Source organism: Mustela lutreola, chromosome 4 (genome assembly GCF_030435805.1).
Source record: "Mustela lutreola isolate mMusLut2 chromosome 4, mMusLut2.pri, whole genome shotgun sequence".
NCBI classification, from domain to species: domain Eukaryota; kingdom Metazoa; phylum Chordata; class Mammalia; order Carnivora; family Mustelidae; genus Mustela; species Mustela lutreola.
The window spans coordinates 97409207-97430330 of record NC_081293.1 but is presented as its reverse complement, the minus strand read 5'-3'; the positions used below and the strand labels follow the sequence as shown (position 1 = coordinate 97430330).

The 21124-nt window shown below is 40.4% G+C and overlaps 1 protein-coding gene across 11 annotated transcripts in view; it reads right to left on the bottom strand.

Annotated features, from left to right (window-relative positions):
• The window catches only part of SUGCT (succinyl-CoA:glutarate-CoA transferase), an 811293-nt gene that overhangs the window by 282784 nt on the left and 507385 nt on the right, over window positions 1-21124 (bottom strand). For 3 of the 11 annotated variants that reach the window (XM_059170563.1, XM_059170567.1, XM_059170574.1), the window contains one exon: window positions 20902-21005. The exons of 6 other annotated variants lie outside the window; for them this stretch is intronic. In XM_059170563.1, the coding sequence (XP_059026546.1) occupies window positions 20902-21005 (104 nt within the window). Of the gene's footprint in view, window positions 1-18196; window positions 18367-20901; window positions 21006-21124 lie in introns of those variants that run through there. 2 more of the 11 variants (XM_059170565.1, XM_059170573.1) reach the window with 2 other exon arrangements.

Sequence of the window (21124 nt, the reverse complement as noted above, 5' to 3'; positions counted from 1 at the left end):
GAAATAATGTGTTGAATTAATAATTGAATAAGCATTAAAACAGACAACAGGCTTTTTTTTTTTTTTTAAGGAAGTTGTTTAAAGAAACACAATGCAGTGTCATAAAATGCTGGCACTCTCCTTTGCTAGTACAAATATATTTTCACACAAATGTACAATCAAAAATTAATCAAGAAATGTCACGTGCCTTCCTCTTGGCCCATCACATTTGAATGCCTTTGCTTTGTGGAGTCATTGGGGTACTGATTTGCTCACTTAACTCTAAACAAAGCACAGGGCAGGGCTTCACACCATGCCTTTGACAGAGTGGCTTGGGTACTTGGCCCACATCACAATTTAAAAGACAATATAAATAGGCAGAGGTTATGCCTGGACAAGCTACAAGTCTTCTAGCATTTTTTAAAAAATTTCTTCACTGAAAACATAAATATTTTAAATGCTTATAGGACACATTTTCTTAAGTAAAATATTCACTAGCTTTTGGGAAACCAAGAGTTTGTCAACTCATTTAGATAGATAGACATATAAATACTATATACATCATATAGTATGTATAGAACATATATAATACGTAGACAGAGTAAATACTGTAAAAAACTGTATGGGAAAATATTTCTTATTCCTCCTCATGCATCAATCAACCAATGGATTTCTGTCTAAATTCTGCATTGCAAACACAAAGCTTTAGACTAAGCTTTTTAATGGCCTCATAATTAAAGACATCATAAATCTAGATAAAGCTAGTCAAAGTTGATGTTTGTTTCCTTATAGTGTCTAGACTGGCTATGAGGATTGTTTCAAATGGATGAATAAACTGCTCTCCCAGTACCCCTTCTATCTATAATAAATCTGACCGGATAGGTGAATTCTCTCAGAAGGAAGGCAGCATGAAGAAATTCCAAGTCTACCACATCCCTGAACTATCCTGCTCTAGGGCAGGCAGGACTCCCCCAAAGATCAGTAAAGGGACTACTCACTTGGGCCTCAAACAAGGTACATTAGCTACAGTCTCCTATACTTGGCACATGTGTTCACTTGGCCTGAGTGCTCCACTCAGTTCTGACCTCCCTGAATGAGCTCCCCCTTCCCTGATACTTCTCCTGTCAAGATTTAGTCACTGTCTCCTGATTAAACTCTCTAGAATCTAGACGCGCCATGTGCTAAAGCACACCCACACCATTTATGTCTGTTTCCATAAAAATGGATGAGCATGCACTTGTTTATGTGTTTTCTCTGTGTGTGTTCTTAGGCCCTCTCATGTGTCTGTCCAGCTGAACTGAAGGACTACAGAGTACTTCCTGCAGCCCAACCACAGCAGGACGGCTCCGCTCTGGTCTCAGACCACCGCGAGGATCCCATCGAAGACCCACTGTGTGGGAGAAGCATCTCACAGCTCCTCAAGAGCACTAAGCTGCGAGGGAAGGCAGAGGAAATCCGAGTCCCCAAAAACCATGGCTCATGTTGTTAGAAGGTAGGGTTGAAATGTCATTTCAGTTTCTATAAATCACTGAGCCTATTTAATGGTGCAAATGTGTTGCTGATAGTTACAATGAAAAGATGGGATGCTAGTAACAGTCTTTAAGTGGTGAAATGTTCCCTTTTATTTTATCATTTACTTTTCTGATGTTCTAATAGAATAATATAAAATGTAAAAAAAAAAAAGCCAAAAAACAGTAATCCACTAGACTGCGAGTTCTATGAAGACAGAGAGCACTACTTTTTTCATCTATTGTTAGTACTGTACTGTCCCTAGGGCCTAACATAGTGCTTAGCACATTGCTGGCATGAATTAATATTTATTAAGTGCTTACATGTTCTAGATTCTGCTCTAAGATCTGGGGATACAGCGACCAACAAGACAAAACCCTTGCTTTAATGGAGCTTGCATTCTATGTGGGGGGAGAGGCAGGAAACAAATAAATGGAGAATTAAATAAAGAAGAAAATATGAGAAAATCATAAGTGCTATTGGAAAGTGTCCTGGTGAGGGGTTGAGGAGCTAATTTGAATTTAACCACTAGGAGGGGTCTTCCTCACTAAACAACTAGAGCCAGCCATTAGATCACAATACCTGTTCTCTGTGGTTGCCCATGAGGACTACTGGGGGAGTTAAGGAATCAGAGACTCTGATTTCACCAGGATTAGGTGGTGGGGCCTGGGCACTGGTATATTTAAATGTTCCCAAGCCAATTCTAATGAACAGCCAGGAATGAGACCCACTCAAGAGAAAGAACATTCCAGCCAAGAAACTGCTTAGTACAAAAGTCTTCATATGGGAGTGAGGCTTATAATGACAGCAATGACTAATAAACCTTTGATTAGAATCACCTAGAGGACTTTAAACTTAAAGATGCCATTAGCACACCCTAAACCCAATAAATAGAGCAGACTGTGGAGCAGTGAGGGCCAAGAATCGGTGTTCTAGAAGACTCTGTAGAAAACGGCAATAGACCACTGTGTTTCACGTAAGGTGACCAGTCATCCTGGTTTGCCCAGGACTGGGGGGGTTTCCAGGGACATTGGCCTTCAGTGCTAAAACTGGAGCTGTCCCTGGAAAACTAGTTAGAGAAGCGGTTCTCAAAGACTGGTTCTAGGCAATCAGAAATACTGGTGGGGGGGAAATCTATGTTTTAAGAGACCCTCCCCATGATTTTGATGCAGGCTAAAATTTGAGAGCCACTATTTTAGAGCAAAAGAAAACCATGTCTATAACAGAGATAAGGTTAGAGAAGTAGACAAAGAAGAAAAAGAAGAAAGGAAGAAAGAAAAGAAAGAAGGATGGATCTCACCCAGATATATTTTCATAATGCCTCTAGTTGGGAAAAATATTAGAGTCTCTTCAAATTTTATGAACACATAAGCTGGTGGAAAGCCTATTGTGCTCAAGAAATAAAACACATGTTTATGGTTTGTAAACAATCAGAAGGAAAAAAAAGTCAACATAAGGCTTAAACTACGTGAAACTCCTCAGAATAAAGTACCTTATTAATATAATGCCAAACTACTCACAGTCAAAAAATATGTACTTGTTATCTTCTCAAAGAATTAAAAAGTGACAATGCTCTGCCTTGTCACCAAGACTGCCTTTGTACTAGAAATGGAGGGGCTTAGTCCACTTCTCTTCCCTCTATTCCCAAATCCACTCCAATCCAAGCATCTGTCTTGAGCCAAGTAGGTGGCGAAGCCAGCAGGCAGTCAAACGGGACCTAAGGGATGTCATATTAGAGATACATGAAAGGAACTGCTCTCCTGTGGACCTTCTTGCTTCCCTGGTGACCAAGTAAGGAGAGTCTCTGGACTTGGTTCTGAAAAGCTGGGCCTACTGGTGTCCTTGGAACCTGAGATAACTGAGTAATACTAAACAGGTAGGGTGCATGTTCTCCATTGAGGCTGACAGATGGCATGGAAACCAAAGAACGGAGAGCATTTCTGGTGTTTGGACATAAAGCTCACCATCTGCTTGTTACTTCATTGAGATCAGAGACAACCTGCCCACTACCATTCCCCAGGATCACAACTGCTTGTGGAACCCTAACCAGAGGATTTAAAAAACACAACCAAAAACCACCAAAATTTTAAACTAAAAAATTTGTTATAAAAACTGAAAGAGAAGTTGGCCTCTATCAAGAGTCAAATTAATTAGCCTAGAAAACCAAAGAGAGAGTGTCAAATTAATTAGCCTAGAAAACCAAAGAGAGAACATGCCAAAAGATGGAAATCATGAGAAAAAGAAAAACCAACTATGGATAAATCTAGAAGCCCTTAACATCCAAACACTGGTAACCCTGGGAAGTAGAAAAGAGGAACTAACAAAGGAAAAATAAGTATCAAACGAATTAAAACAACAACAACAACAACAACAGGAGAAGAAGGGACTTGAAAGAGTCCACTGAATTGCAACTTAAAGAACTTGCACTCATTATTAGGCCAGGAAAAAACCTTATATCTTGAGATACGCAAATAATTAGGTAACAAACAACCCATATGCCCAACTATAAGAAAAAACACTCAAAAAACAGATCTATTGAAACAACAAATATGAACAGAAGCCTTAAGAAAAGATTAAGAAAGGAGGAAACATTAATGAGAAAATCACACACATACACATGTATGTTATCTGCATATAATTAAACCTAGGTCAGACTGTCTACAAATGTATTAATTGGATGCTAAATAGGGACTCCTAAGATGAAAAGAGATATACCATGAGAGAAAATTTAATAAACCCCACAACTTAAAACATTACATTATCTCAGAACAACCTAGAAGTTTGCTAAAAATATGGGGAGAGAGGAATAGATAGTAAAAATTTTCTGTAAGTTTCAATTCATCTCCCTGGAGGAATAGAGTATATTGCTAAGGGAAACTCTGGTATCTTGATTCCTTGTGATAATTTAAAAATATTTATGATACTGTGAGTACTAGAAAGTGAAGACAACCACTAGTGGAATAGAAAACTAATTTAGAAAAGGGAATAAAGTAAATAAATTACAGCAACAGAAAATTGCTATAAATTTTTTGAAAAAGGAAATAAATACTTAATGTAAAAAAAAAAAAATGGGGAGGAAAAGCCACTAAGTATATCAATGGTAAAATAAATGTGAATGGGCATATTATCCCACTTAAAGAGTGGCAGACTAGATTTTTAAAAATTAAAACCAAGTAATAAAGATTTAATATAAACAAATAAATGAAAAGATAGGCACACACAATAAAAGGAAGGTAGAAGAACTAATATTAGTATCAAAAATGAGAAATTTGAGGACAAAGCACTAAAAAGCTCAAGAGATAGGTAATGAAAAAGGCATAATTTATTTTTTAAAATATATAAATACCAATCATGAATCTGGATATAAGAAACCATAACAAAACTAAATATTTAAAGCAAAAACCATAAACAAATAAACACAAAATGGTTGGATCTGTGAGAGAAGCATAAAACTCCTCTAGAAAACTTATAGGCTTACTGGCATGAAGAACCCAAAGTCCAAACTCGAGGAAATTCCAGCCACTGGAAAGAGAAGGGGGAATCCCAGAAAGGAGAGAGGCCGAAAGGGAAGTCTACAAACTCTGCCCAAACAATGATGACCCTGGATTGTCCCTGTAGCGCTGATAGTTAAGACTAAGAAGAACTGAACCAAGAATTGAAATTCAAAGGGGAAAGATTTTGTAGTTTGAGTCCTGCAAAATTTAGAGTCTGCTTAGAAAACCAGGACTCTTCAGGGGCATATACTAAAATACAGAATCTCTACAACAGATCATTCATAATGACCAGAAAACAAGCCAGATATTCTCAATATGCACTTCCTCCTTTCCAAAACACACTCAGGAAAATAAAACATTTTCAAGAGAAAAATTAAACAATGGAAATGACCAGATACTAAAATCTATATTCTGAGATGTTTCCATCCTATCTTTCTTCCTTGTCTCCTCTATTCAGGGTAGACCTGCATTGAGTTTGGACAGTTCTCCCCGCCTTTCCCAGCTCCCTCTCCATTTTTCTCTCACTGGTGTTTCCTCTACTAAAATCCTTGCTAGTTCAATCTCATCTTGGTGTCTGTTTCTCTGAGGACCCAGTTATACAACTGGTCTGGGAAATCTAAAAGTCCAAACCAATGGTCTAGCAATGGTTCTCAAACTTGCTGGTCATGTTCGCTCACAGATTGCTGGGCCACACCCAAGGGATTTTGACACTAACCTTGCACATCTAGTAAGTTTCCAGGTGATCCCAATACTGCTTGCCCAGGGCCACAATTTGAGAACCACTGGTTCATTTCCAAACATGATCGTATGGTTTCCAAGCTGTGTCCTGGGAAAATCTGATGCTTGAGGGTCAGCTATAAGAGGAAAGGTGATGCTAAGGAGGCAGGGGTCCAGAGCCTCTCCCCCACTTCAACCAAAGCAGCTCTGTTGTTATCAGCTTTATATATTGATATGCAGTGGATAAAAGAGTTCAAGTGATGAGAAATATATTTGAAAACAATGGCTTTAAACAAAATGCCACCAAGCTTTTTCCTGTAAAAGGAGGACAATGCTGGTGATGCTCTCTTTCTGGTCTGGCTGACCACCTGGACCAGAATGCCCAGTATGTACTTTGAACAGCCTTCCCCTGCAACCTTATTCTAACTTTCACATACTAGGTCTACAATAACACTCAGGTCTCTAAGAGCCTTCTGATTTCCCAAGTTCACATGTTCTCTGCTCTCAACAAACTGAAGAGTTGTTTTTTGTTTGTCTGTTTGTCTGTCTGTTACACTTTTGGTAGGCTGAAATAGCTTTCTTAGAAGTTTATAAACCATTTTGGAAAAGCACATTCCTCTGGTGAGGGCAGACCTCTTTCCCTCCATTCTCTCTTGCCTTTCTAAAAACTTCCACCCATATTTGACAGCTGCAAGGCAGAAAATGAACTAGATCGAACCACCGAAAGCTGCGAAGCTCCAGCTAACATTCAGTCTTCAAGCTAATAATGCTTGACCCTCAGAGAAACACTTCTTCCTTGTAATCCTTTTAAACACATTCCTATTTGGCCACTAGAGCTGAGCTGTTCAAAACGCTTAGCAAACTTTATAAGCCTCATCTGTTGTTGTTTGTTTTAATCTTGTGTGAATAAAGGACCCATCTTCTACTCTTCAGTACGAAGAAACAAATGCCAAATAAGAGCAACAATGACTAAGGAAAGGTTGATTTATCACAGTTCTGCAAACGGGCCTCCCTTCCACAACACAAGACAGGTAATTCAGTGTGATGAACACTTAAGAGACTTTTAACTTCTCTTCCTCTTTACCATTCTATCTATGTCTACTTAAAGAATCCATAGGACTTCTGAGATTAAAAGATTTTAAAAAAGGAGTTGAAGTTTCTGTTTGATGTGAATTAGAAGTTCTGACAAAAAATTTAGTGGGAGAACTTTGAAACAAAGTCTACATTTTTTTTTAAATTTTAAAGATTTAACTTATTTACAAGAGAGCGAGCGAGAGAGAGAGAGAGAGAGGCTGGGAAAATCAGAGGGTGAGGGACAGGCAGACTCCACACTGAGCATGGAGCCTACTGTGGGGCTTGATCTCACAACACTGAGGTCATGACCAGAGCCGAATCCAAGAGTCAGATGCTCAACCAACTGAGCAACCCAGGCATCCCCAAATTCTACATTTGAATCAACCAGTAATTTAAATTTTATCCCCTTTTCCATGACTCTCAGATAATTAAGAGCTATCTTCCAGGGGTCAGAATACTAAAGCTGTTCTTAGTTAAAATACATATATATAAATGGTGAGAAATTACACCAGACAAGGTATAAATAGAAATAAAGGCAATAATAGCAAAGAAAAGAAAACACTGAGGGATGTTTAGTCCCCTTTGTTCAAAAGTGTAAGATTTTCAACCTTTTGACATTGGTGGTAGTGACTTTTGAAAAAATACACACGAAGCAGATAATGCAATGAATTTTTCTCCAAATTTCCAAAATTTGTCCAACTTCCCTCCCCAAAGCCACTCTTTCATCGTATTGAAGTCTAGGCATACTCAAGAAAGTGCTAAACGAGGAAAGAATGGATGTAAGGTTAAAAAAAACCCACACTTGAGGACTTGTTCCAATGGTTTGGGTTTGGATGAATTTTAGATTAAGCCACTAAATGGACCCTGGGCAAGATGTATAGTCTCTGCAATGCAGTTTCCATAGCTATACACTGAGTATGACAACTTATCTCCTGTGATTGCCGTAAGGGTTTCATTGGGATGTCCCTAGGAGCAACTCTTATGGTTATTTGTAACAGTAAGTGCTCAATAAATGTCAGTTAACTGAAGGTAAAGGTTGATGCACCAACAATTTGAGAGACTAAACTAATAGGACCCCCTTTGAGACAATATACGTTTTGAGAAACAAAATGTGAAATAAAGGTTAAAAGGGTTTTAAATTATATAGAGGTTTGTTCTAAAAAGAATTCCACTTTCTATATTGTGGAAGTGAGGATAAAAAGAGTTAAGTGAATGAATAAATCCCTCGGTATAAGACAATGTAAAAAGCGTTTATTGTCACATACACGAATGGTTGCTAGAGCACAGCTGGAGGGAGGTGGGGGCTGGGGGTGGTTATCCGGGGAAGGTTTCACTCTGCACAGACTCATAGAGGACTTGAGTCTTGGTTATCGGGGGAGGACATCAGACAGATGAGGTGAGAGGAGGCAGAGGGAGCAGCAAGTTTACCAACCAGACAAACAGAAATTCAAGGTGTTCACATAACATGTGACTTCAGGATCACATAATTTCACAAGCTCATCATGAAAAACAAGAAAAAGGAAGCGTCATTGGTGAATAAAACTGGCCCGTGCCTAGCAGAGAATTTTAAGCGGAGAAAAATGAGAGAAGTGAGATATACTGAATAAAGCTCTCAAATCATGTGTTCAGGGGGCGCCTGGGTGGCTCAGTGGGTTAAGCCTCTGCCTTTGGCTCAGGTCATGATCTCAGTGTCCTAGGATCGAGCCCCGCTTTGGGCTCTCTGCTCAGCAGGGAGCCTGCTTCCCCCACCCCGCCCCTGCCTGCCCTCTCTGTCTACTTGTTATCTCTCTCTCTCTCTCTCTCTCTCTCTGTCAAATAAATAAATAAAATCTTAAAAAAAAAAAAATCATGTGTTCAAGAGGGAAGAACACAGGAGTCCCAATGGGCTGGTCCAGTCCAGCTCCACCAGCCACCACCTGAGTGATCTTGGGGAAATCTCTTCAAACCTTGAGCCTTGGTTTTCTCATCTCCAAAACCCAACCAGGCTTACCAGATCGTTAAGGTGTCTGTCATCTCTAAAGAGCCTAGGAGATAATGAATTGAAGCTCTGCTTCTATATACCTGTTCATAAAACACATCAATAAAGTATTTAGTGCTTATTTTTTAAAAACTCCCTTCACACTAAAATAACTGTCTGTACATAAATCCTATGTGTGTACATATACATATGTATATAAGTGTGTGTGTGTGTGTGTGTGTGTGTGTGTGTGTGTGATTACAGTTTATTACTTAGGGGAAACATAAACTGGATTAAGTCACACCTGGTTAAGGTGGAAGGGGAGGGAGAGAAGGGAAGGAAAAGGAATTTGAAATGTCTGCAGAGCTCATTAGTGCCCCAATACCAAATGATTCAAGGACATCTTTGGCTTCGGTTCAAACAGTTGTTCTGTTCTGAGTAACATGACGACAGTCGAAGAAGCCGCAGCTGGACTCTGGAAAATCTTGTCTGATTCTTCCGTTATAGAAGTAACAAATCTGCTGTATAGGTTGTGGACCACAGGACCATTTCAGAATGAATCCTGTCAAAGTCAGAGACCCAAAGGAGCTGCTCTGTGCAGTTTCTGGTGTTTTTTTTTTGTTTTGTTTTGTTTTTTGTTGTTTTTTTTTTAAAAAGTGACTTGTTTTTAAGTTGCTTCAGTATGAGGAAAGGCTGAGCAAGCAATCTGGAGAGGTCACAGCTCGAGATGAAAGAAAAAGTGAACATCTGCGCTCACACCTTGTGATGGGACGCATATTTTTCTTCCTCTCATCTTCCTCAGACCTGGATTCCACAGCCAACTCTCCACACAATTCCAAGGACGGATCTCTTCATCAACATGCATCACTTCCCCACAGGCTTAAGTCCTGTTTCTTCTTCTCCCACAGAATTTCATGCCACCCCAAGTACTACCAATGACACTATTTTATTTAGAAATAAGGAGATGCATCAGGTCTGTCTCAGACACACCCTCCATTCTTCATTAATCCCAGCATCTAAAGCCAGTGGGGACTTCACACACCATCAGTTTAGCTGCTTACTCTTAAGGAAGAGTTAATACTCTAAATGTACAGTAATATGATGAGATTAAAATCATAAATTTCTTCCAGAAGTTGTTCAAGTTTCTCCCCAGATGCCTTTTTCACCCAATGCTCTTCAAACTAAGGATAATCCCCATTAAGTTAAGGCACAGATTAATTCAATAAATAATTCCCGCTACTTCCTCATGATCTTCAAGGGTTGTTCTAACACCAGAGTAACCTGCTGTCCTGGCACGGCCCTCCAGCCCACCTCTTCATGTCTCCTTCCCTGACCCCCACAAAGCTCTCCAGAATCATCTGACCACTGATGAATGGACCCCGAGCCACATGAGAGCCAGTGATGCCAAAATATTTCTAGGGATGGATTTATTTCTCTCCAAATATAGATGATAAGCCCTATGGAATTTCTTTCTTGGGGAGGCAAAAGAAATATTTTCCTTGCTGCCAAACCAATTTTCTCCCCTCTCCCCTCACCATCCCGCATCCTGAATTTTTACAGGCAATTTTCGACACGAAAATTTGCATGCACAGTGTAAATTGTCGGGAGCTTTCCTCCTGGAAAGCCAATTTCGTATTATACACCTTCCAAAAAACTGACCACATCCTGACCAAAGCTAAGCACTGTGTAATGCTAAACAGACCTGAGCCTGCAGGAAATAAGACGCCACATTCGGGACAGATGTCAGCCCTTGTCTAGCACCCCGCCTTCCACTCATCCCTCCCTGCAATTAGCCAGGCGTGAGATCTGGAGGTAAGTGGACAGCTTCTCATTCCAAAAGCAAAGGGAAAAAGCCACTTGATGACTGTTTTGCAAATATTTTGCTGAGGTTGACCACTGTCTGAAACCATTTGATTTCTGTGTAAGTGCTTCTTACTAACCCTTTTTCTCCTGAGACAGTTGAAGACCATCTTAGACATTCTTACATAATCCCAGAGAATTCTAGAATACCACACATTCACACTTTATTTTTAAGGAACCGATGCCTGACAAAAGGTTTTTGGAAGACAAAAAAGCAGCTGAGTGCTAACTCCTGATACATTTAGCAAAATCGAGGTCAGATTCAAGCCAACAGATTTTACTCATGTATGCATTCATTCAAGAAACATTTTCTGAGCATCTAATTTGCTCAGAATGCTGGGGCCCATGCTTCAGTGATAGGAAAAGAGAAGAAACAGCTTCTCCCCTCGAAGAGTTAATAGTGTAACAGCGTGTGTCTGCGCACAACAGCTCACTCCTCTGCTCAAAAGTTTAGAGTCTAGAGTTTTGAACTAGGAAAATAACAACATACATCTCCCAAGGGCAGAAATCATTAGACTGTCGTGTGTGTGAGTGCACAGTCTCATGATGCGTTTTGTAGTCAGATGAAGAAAAATGTAAGCGGAGAAATGATTTATAATTAAATATTGATCCTCATTTGGATACTTAGATTTCAACACTTTAATTTTTTAATTTCTCTTAGTCGATAGGAGGGCATCGGGTGTGCAGCTATTTAAAGAAGTAGCTAACATTTCCAGATAATTAAGACGTGGCAAGTTTAACTATGGTAAGCACAACAAAATGCAATTAACGTTCAAAGGTCTTTTATAAAGCTCTTATAGGCCAAATTACAGGCTGCAAGGACACTCGGGGGTGTTCTGATCAGTAGTCAGCTTCTACAGAAGCGAACGCTGAGGTCTAGAAGAAAGTGGCCCAGCGATGAAGGCTTATTGATTTTGCCCGGAAGAAACTGTATTTGCCTGAGATTCATGGCCCTGTCACTCCTACCTTCGACATCGTTCTAATTAGTTTGGTTATTTGATCCTTCGACCCAACAGAAAGCAAATTAGAAAGAAAGAAGATGGAGTTCCTGGCGTCAGATGCAGTCATGGCTGCAAACTCCAAGAATTAATATCAAGAAATGAAGACACTAGAGTAAAGAACTTCCGAAGCGCTACAAGATAAAAACGGCGCATGCGTCTGACGACGTACAGGAGCCCCGTGGCCTGCAAGTTGAGGGCGATCACTCCACATGTTCCGCTATCTGCCCCAGCAGTCTGTCTTTCTCATGCAATTGCTCCGTCCCTTCTCCCCCTCCTTCTCCTCGCTGAGCTCCACCCATACAGCTCTTGGGGTCTGCAAAGTTGCCAAGTTCTTTCCCACCTAGGGCTGTCTCTGCTTCGAACCCTTTCCTTCCCCGGCTTCATGGGGCCATGTTCTTTCTTCTAGATGAGGTTTATATGGCAACCATTACTGGGTGGGCACCAGGCTAATATTTGTTGAGTAAGTATCTATAATGTTAATTCTGTGTCTTTCTAAAAGAGCTCTCTCTAGTCTATTCTAGCTCAAAAGAAGAGTGAAATACGCACAACTGTATGTCTACCCATGATGTTTAAAATGAGTCCGTCTTAAGAATAAAAACAGCAGAGGGGCACCTGGGTGGCTTAGTCCTTAAGCGTCTGCCAGGGTCCTCATGATCCCAGGGTCCAGGGATCAGAGTCCCGCATCAGCCTCCCTGCTCAGTGAGGAGTCTGCTTCTCCCTCTGCCTGCTGCTCTCTCTCTAACAAATAAACAGATAAAATCGTATAAATAAATAAATAGATAGATAAATAAAAATAGTAGCAACTTCAGATAACTATAAGAATTCTTATTTTCTGAAATACAATACAATCACCACTGAGCTATTACCCCAATGCAGTCATTTCTCTTGAAACCCACATTTTCCTTACTCTACACAGGAGAGGTTTGATAACAATGTGGCTACACAGCCTTCATTTTTGTGGAAGAAAGCTATGTATCGTCAACTCTGAAGGCCATACTTCACATTTTGGTGGGAGAATAACCATCTACATTTCTGGCTATTACTTTCTCTGTTTAATTAAATGAAAGACAATATCAGCTTATTCACTTGGGTTAGGACTCGAGGTCTAATAAGATTAAAAGCATCTTAAGGCAATTATATTGTTCAGAACAGACCACAGGTCTCTCAAAGGGATCAGATGGTCTGATTGTTTTGCCTAATGTAACTTTCAACCACCCACATATTAATTCCAAGTTCATTTTTATGATCTTTTTGACATTCAGATAATTGAGATTTTTTAACAGTAAAAATTCAAGCCCACATGTTTATCTTCTCAATGATTTGTTAATCCAAAGTTGCTCAGTTCACAAGTCAAAAGAAGATTCCTCTCCACCCCAGCTGTGCCAATTCAACCTGGGACGGGAAACACGGAGTTCTGACACCCTGCTGAGCTACCAAGATTTCATGATGGAAATGAAGCTGACAGCTCTGTCAGGGCTGTGAGAAGCAGAAGCAGATCCAGCTCATTCCTGCAGAGATGTGCTGGCTCTACAGAGCCGAAGATAATCAAAGCAAATTTGGTGGGTAAAATGAGCCGATATAAGTCAAAGACACACGGGAAGAGATATTAAGCAAAAGGATGACATTCACACTCTACTGATCTGATGACTGCTGCCTTCACAAAAGGTTCAGCCACCACTGGGGCAAGGGGAGGCACCTCTCCTGAGGATTCAGCTGTTCCTTACACCCTCCCCTTTCAGCCCCCTAATCTCATCGCCCTCGTTTGGTCAGGTCATGGAGTTACAGGTCCTTGATAGGATATATGTCCTGCGATGAAACTTCTCATGAACCCAAGTCCCATTCATCCCATAAATTCAGTACCTGAATTTTTCAGAGTCATCTTGGGCCAATGTGTACATTCTCTGCCACCTTTCAAACAACCCTTCCAGGCAGATGTTATTATTTACCTCTTGCAGATGAGAAAGACGGAGACTCAAAGAGAAAATTCGCTTAGCCAAGATCAGACAGCTAACCAATAGCAGTGCTGGGATTGAAACCCACACCCTTCAGAATGATACTATTCTCTGGACTTCCACTGTTGCGGATAGAACCCCCATTCTCACTGAGGAAGTTATTGAGTGTTTACTGCTAAAGGAAGACATTTTTCTTTTATAAAATGGAATTTCAAGAAAACGTCCACAAACACATTCTATAATCTTGACGTCAATAAATACTAACATCACCTGAGACAATGTTCTGGGTTTCCCAAGAGGCCTACAAGGTCACTTTCCAGCAGCCCATGTGTGGACAAGCCACACCTCCAGTTTACACTCTGCAGAGGTGATGAGGTGATAAGCAATGCTGCCCCCCCCCACACCCCGGCCTAAAGGAATTTGGAAGCTCTGTCTCAGGAAAGCAGACAGCCTCTGGTAGCTGAGATGCAAATTCTATGCACAGTAGTTTTTACAGCAATCACTGAAATAAATGTTGATGTTCTGTAAGTTTTGTTCAAGAAAACTCTTTAAGGTATGGAGAGAATCCTTTACAAAACAAACTTTATTGGTTTCCAGTTTTGGAGTATGCACTTGTTTTTATCCCTTGACCTTTTATCCCAGACTTTTCAGGGGGGGAGGCACACACACGTGTGTGGCTGATAAATAGATAAATGTTCTTGCTACTAATATGTCATCCTTACTGTGAACCGGAATGACAAATTTAAAAAGTAACAACACAAAAATCACTATTTGATTAACTTCCCAATAAATTAAATGCTTGTTTGTCCGTTATACCCTTTATCTGGTGAAATAAAAGAAATGCAGGATTTAGGTTCTTGGTCTACCACTTTCCCTCTCTTGGAGATTGTGTCATTGTTTGCAAAGTAGAGATAGCTAAGATACCTATTTCAGAAATTTACATGGAGACTCAAATAAAGTCATTCCAGTGAAGACTTTTTGTAAGGGATACCTGGGTGGCTCAGTTGGTTAAACTGCTGCCTTGGCTCAGATCATGATCCCAGGGTTCTGGGATCGAGTTCTGCATAGGGCTCCTTGCTCAGCAGGGAGCCTGCTTATCTCTCTGCCTCTGCCTGCTTGTGCTCTCTATCTCTCTGACAAATAAATAAATAAATAAATAAGATTAAAACTAAAAAGACTTTTTGTAAACGACAATGCTTAATAGGCCCTCATATTAATCAGCCAGAGTCTTACTAACTCAGAATCTATCTTTTTATACCATCATAGGAGATTCCACTTGGCAACAGTCTCTGTAGTTTCAGAAGGTCATGGTGTTGCTAGATTTGGTGTTCCTTTTGACATTATTAAATTCAGGGATATCTTTTTCCCAGGAGTTACCAAGGTCACAATTTTGGTCTGGTTGTGGAGGCTGCCCTGCTCCTCACAAGGTGGGAAGTTGACCTTGTGGGACGTTAGAATGAGGGCCAAGCAAGAAGAGATGTGGGAATGGCTTTGAAATCAAGACAGACTTAAACTTGACTGATGTCCCCTGGATCACTTCCGGAAGAGCGGACATGTTAAGATCAGCTGGAGGCCTGAGGACCAGGGAGAGGAAGCATGAAGTCCATATTTAAATGCCCAGGAGTGGGGAGGAAAACCCTCTTCATGTTGCATTAATATTTTCAGTGACTTTTCAGACAATATGCAGGCCTATAACGATTACAGTGTGGTTAGGAAATGAACAGTAATGAACAGCGTTGAATCATTTCATCTTCTAAGAAAAAAATCAAGAACAAAGTCTAATGATTATCCCTAGCAAGTAAAATATTGCAAACCACAAAATGGTTTGCCATTCTAATCCATTTCAAGCATAAACAAACACATTCTTGCATGCACCCACACCCCTACACGGAAACCATGGTCAGAAGCTGAAAGAGTTAATTTAGGCCTTGGAGAAAACCCACTTTAAGCACTGGTTCAAAAGCTCTTAAATAGCAGAAAAATCAGTACACTTTTATCAGACTTCAGTGTTTATAGAAGCAATACAAAACAGGATTTTGTTAAATGTATATATTATGCCAGATCAAACTATAAGTTAAAACATCTGTGTCCGAGTTAATCTCAGATACAGCATGGAGATTATTTGAATTGTGTGTTTCCTTTTGTGACCTTTTTAGATGTGGCTTTGGGAGGAGAGAGGAGGAGGAATAATTTTCTTAAGGTTTTAGTTGCCTGCAACGGTGCCAACAGTTGAACACAACAGCAATATTTTTTTTAAGTCACCCAGATGAATAACAAAAAAATAAAGAAAACCCTTTTAGTAATTTCAAAATAGTGTTGTATAGGGAATCTTAAAAAATAAATTATAGACACATAAATATAGGTATGTGGATCTAAGACTGCTATAGGCTATCCATGACATAAAATTTTCAATTAAAACCACGTTTATGAGCAATAATCACATTCTGAAAAGGCAGACACAACTTGCTAGTGGATTATACTACTTCCCCGATGAAATGAACCTTAAAACACAAGCAAATATGATGTACTTGGTTTAACATGCACCGATGTTTTTAACACAATAAAGTCTTACAGAAAATGTCTTATAGAAAGTTCTGAGTTCCTGTTTAGAGGAGACAAGAAAACAAGAATTGAAGTTGATGGAAGCTTTCTTTTTTTAGATCTGTTTTTAAGGGATCAGACATCTGTAAATCAAATCCATTTTGATTGAAACAATAAATTTGAGTCAATTCTGAAATTTCATTTCAAAAGTGTAAGAGAGAAATTCATGGGACCCTCAAAGTAAATGACAAGCCTGGTCTCTGAAATATGTCAGGAACACATTAACACCATGTAAAAATAACAGCAGAGCCAAACCAAAGTCACAACGGCCAAATGTCCTGAAAACGAGGCTCTAGGAAAGGAACTTGTGGATCTAATATTAGTTGTGTCTTTGGTAAGTGACTGGGACTTCTGATTTAATTCCCTTAATAAGTATTTTTGGCTCAGTCATATTCTTCCTTCTTTGTTTAGCCGATTATGTGCTGGTGAGGAGACAAGAACTCGAGATTAAGAAGACAGAATTATAGGTGCTTCAAGTGGAGCAGTCATCCAACAATCTACAGATATTTGTTGTTTGTTGTTTGTATATTATGCCCATGCTCTGTTCTAGGTGCTAGAAACATAACCATGAACACAATAGAAAAAAATGAGCTCATGGCATTTATGTTCTAGTGGAGAGAAAGGCCACACACGCACACATACACACACACACACAGTACATATCTAGATATAAGGCCAGGTGTTGATGAGTAATATAATGAAAATGAAGCCAGGAAAGGGAACAGAGAATAAAGGAAGAGCACCATGTCAGGTAAAACCTCTGTTGAGGTGACATTTGAGCAGAGCCCTGAATAAGGAAGGGAGACCCGTGGTTGTCTGTAGAAAAGCATCCCACAAAGACAGAATAGCAAACACAGCAGTAACAGACTAGGCCCAGAAATGTATCCACCATTACATCAGGCCTTTATTCCTTTCATCAAAACCATGTTCCCTTCAACCTTGCAGAATACACCACAGCAATATCGCAACTTAGTCATGTAAGTCATCAGTGTGTATCAAGAATTAGTTGATTCTGCCCAGTGTGACTACAAGCAGAGAGCTGGCTTTGTCAGCCTCTGGGTAACAAGAGATCTAGGGAACAAATGCTGTGTCTTAGCTTCTTAACAGTGATTGGGTAATAATAAAGAACTGGGAGAACACTATGGAATGGGGAAGTAGGAAGACAGTAACAAGGAATCCTGCCTATTTTTCAACTGCCCAAAGGCCAGTCCTGATAATGATACCTGCCCACATCCACAACGTGTCTCCAGTGCCCACCCTACTTCTGCAGGATCCAGGGCTTCCGGTCAAAGGGCACGGTTATTCAGCCCACATGATCATTCTTCCCACGGCACAGGAAGTTGGATGTGGTTCTACTTCTAAGAGAATACCTTTAGTAAATGCCTTTTATCTAGACCAGACTAATACTGGGCCCTTTGGAGGTTGGAAAATTATCTTCATTCCTAATATACTAAAAGACTTCTTAATTAATAAATGTCTTCTAGAGTGTCCAATTCAGTAGCAGAAAGGAAAACTAATTATTAAAAAGGTCTGAGTCCTTTCATCCTTGGGTACGGGAAGTTAGGACCAGCCCCTCCTATGACAGGCCATGTTAACAAGAACCACTGGCCCAGGGCTCAGTAATAATAAGCCTTTTTTAATGTTACAAAATTTTCTTCATTCTCAGATGTTAAATCAGAGTCTAAAGAAATGGATAAATCTCTAGCAAGAAAAAAAAAAACGTAATTCCAATTAATGATATGAGGTAAGTAAACAGAATAGATTAACATTAATTCTTACATATACAACAACTTCAAGTGCATTTCTTTCCCCATCATACTTACATTAGTGTTATTTTATTTTAAAATAATTTTTGGGTGATGATAAAAGTCATACAGACTTATTGTTTGAAACTTTGCCTATTTTTAACATGTAAATTGCCTACAATTCAACAACTCAGATCTAAGAAAGATTAATATTTTGGTATGTTTCCTTCCTTTCAGTTATTTCATATATAAACATATACACACACACATATTATAGAAGAACCCTGTCTCACAGGCAAATATTCTGATTCAATAAATCTGGTTAGGCCTGGGTTTAATGAGTTTCTTTGCAAACGTGTGTGACATAGATAGATTGTCATTACCAAAATGGTGATGTTGTATGCTGGATTTTCTGAATCAATCCGATAACTCGGGGGCTCGCAAACTGTAGCCCTGTGGGTCAAATCCAGCAGCCACCTGTTTTTATAAATAAAGTTTTATTAGAATGCAACCACACCTATTGGTGTATTAACCACAGCTGCTCTTTTCTACAATGGCAGAGTTCAGTTGCAAGAGTGACTGCGACACAGACTGTTAAGTCCTGCAAAGCCTAAAGTTGGTACAGTCTGGCCAGCCCCTTACAGAGGAAGTGTGTGGACCACGCCTTCCCCCACCATCAACCTCCCAGAAGGAAAATACAATGCATGTGTCCAACTACCACTTCCTCCATATTTCTTTTGCCTTGGTTAGGTTTTTCACTGCCATAATCTGAGTTTCCAAACCAGCACGTCCATATTGAATTATTAGAGGCTTAGGGACACACTATAGTTTTTTTCGCTTTTTGCTTTATGTACCCTCAGCTGCAAAGTGGTGCCCTCAAGGTGCTGAGGGGTAAAAGAGATAGTAGGTAAAGGCAGTCTAATGGAAACAGTTCTGATTTGGGGAACAATGTAGAGAAGCTTCTCAAGTATACCTACAGTCCTACTGTGACTACCCACCAGAAGCTGTCCTTTCAGATCACGCTGTAAAGTAATTGCCAGTTCCTTAATTATCAAAATGGATTCCCTAGAGGGAGTACTGCTTCCATTTAGAATGCAGATAGCCACAAGAGGTTCTTCCCCTAACAAGGAGAAAGAGCTAAATAATTTACAGACCATGACTTCTCTCTCTCTCTCTTTTTTTTTTTTTTTAAGTATTTTACTTATTTATTTGACAGACAGAGATCACAAGTAGGCAGAGAGGCAGGCAGAGAGAGAGAGGAAGGGAAGCAGGCTCCCGGCCGAGCAGAGAGCCTGACGAGGGGCTCAATCCCAGGACCCTGAGACCATGACCTGAGCCGAATGCAGAGGCTTTAACCCTCTGAGCCACCCAGGCACCCCACCATGACTTCTCTTGAGCACACCCTTGAGCTTAAAGAAGCAGGGCAACCAGGGGAACCAAAGTTCAAAGCTCTCTTCCTAGAGGTGGGACACAGAAAATATTTCACCTGTGGCAGAGTTTTAACAAATTCTTCAAGTCTGACCATCAGGGAGCATGACAGGATGACTAGAAGGTGCAGGAAAGAGGTCCACACACTAGCATGCGTACCCATAGGACAGGAGGCTGGAGAGAGCCCCTTCAGTGCACGTGCAGGCAAGTGTGCTCAGCTGCTACTAGGAGACAAGCATTAATCCCACTTACTTGCCTGGACCCTCCTCTAATCATTGGAAGAAAAGCCCAAACCACTACAGGGAGGCAGAAAACGTTCAGCTATCCAAGCCAAGGCAAAGATCCATACCGCCTACACATTCCACAGGAACCTGAACTCAACATGTCCAAATTAGAACTCGTTTCCTTCCACTCAAAACCTCTGCTAACCACGATGTCCTCAGTAACTACAACCACAAACTTTGGAGTTCAGCATGACTCCTCTCTGGCCTTCATTCCTTCAGGTGAAATCATGTCTTCCTAAATCTCTCTCAGATCTAAAAAGAGGACAGCATTTTTTTAAAAGTTTTTTTTATCCATTTATTTGAGAGAGAGTGCACGCATATACGGTGGGGAGGGGCAGAGGAAGACAGAGAAGTAGACTCCCCGCTGAGCAGGTTGCCTGAGGCAGGGCTTTGATCCTGGACTCCGAGATCATGACCTGAGCCAAAGGCAGATGCTTAACCCACTGAGCCACCCAGGTGTCCCAATAGGAGAGCCTTTTAATTCCACTGTTAGGATTCACTTCCAGTGCGTCCAGCCCCTTCCCCTCTGTCTCATACAACTGATCTGTCCCTTCTTAAAATATTCCAGAATCTCTCCATATCCACACTCCTCAGCATGGTGGAAAAACACACCCCCCTACCTTTCAAATGCTTTCCCCCAACCCTAGGCCCACCCTGAACCCTCTGCTCCAGCCATCACATGGTCACCAACAACGTGCAAACTTTTACACTTCAGTGCTGTATGAATCAGGCACTCCTCCTGCAAGATCCTTTCTTGACTCTTCTATCTGGTAAGCTTGCATTTGCTTTGATGCTTAAGCATTGACTAATTTCCCTCAGCCCCTTAGCCCTAGTACGCTGCCCATTATTTGCCCCCTAAACTGTGATGCCCTGAGATGAGAGCTACCAATCCACATGTGCTATTCCCAACAGAAACCCCAGTCCCTAGCACAATGCCTGGCACATAGTAGATGTTCAGTTTGTTTATTGACTAAATTTTAAGGCTGAAATGAAGACATGGACATGACATCCTCAGATGCAATAAACAACTGAAGATTAATGATCAGTGCTACCTATGGGAGGCAACCCAGCTGTCTAATTCCCAATGAAATACAAACTTCTGCTCCTGTTTAAGAGCTCTGAAGGAGATTTTGGGAAAGCGGAGCTCGATTTTCTCATGCCACTTAGAGAAGAGAAAACCTAAATAAAGTTGGTTTGTTTATTTTTTCAAATGATGGTTTTTGCCACTCCAGGCTTTGGTAAGGTAGATGGGCTTCATCAAGGCACTGCGAGAATTCTGTAGCAAGCTGCTTTTACTTACCTAGGTTGAAAGGCTGGTATCTAAGCCTTGCCCATTCATGAGTAATTTCTGAAGGGTATGTGTTCAGTGATAGCACTCCTAAATGAATCCAAACACAGGCGATGCTTTAAAGAAAGAACAATGTGGTGATAATCACCATTTAATTTCAAGTGTTGCATATTTGTTTCAACAAATTTCAAAACATTTCCCAAGGGATTTTAAAGAAAGTCACCAAGTATGTTTA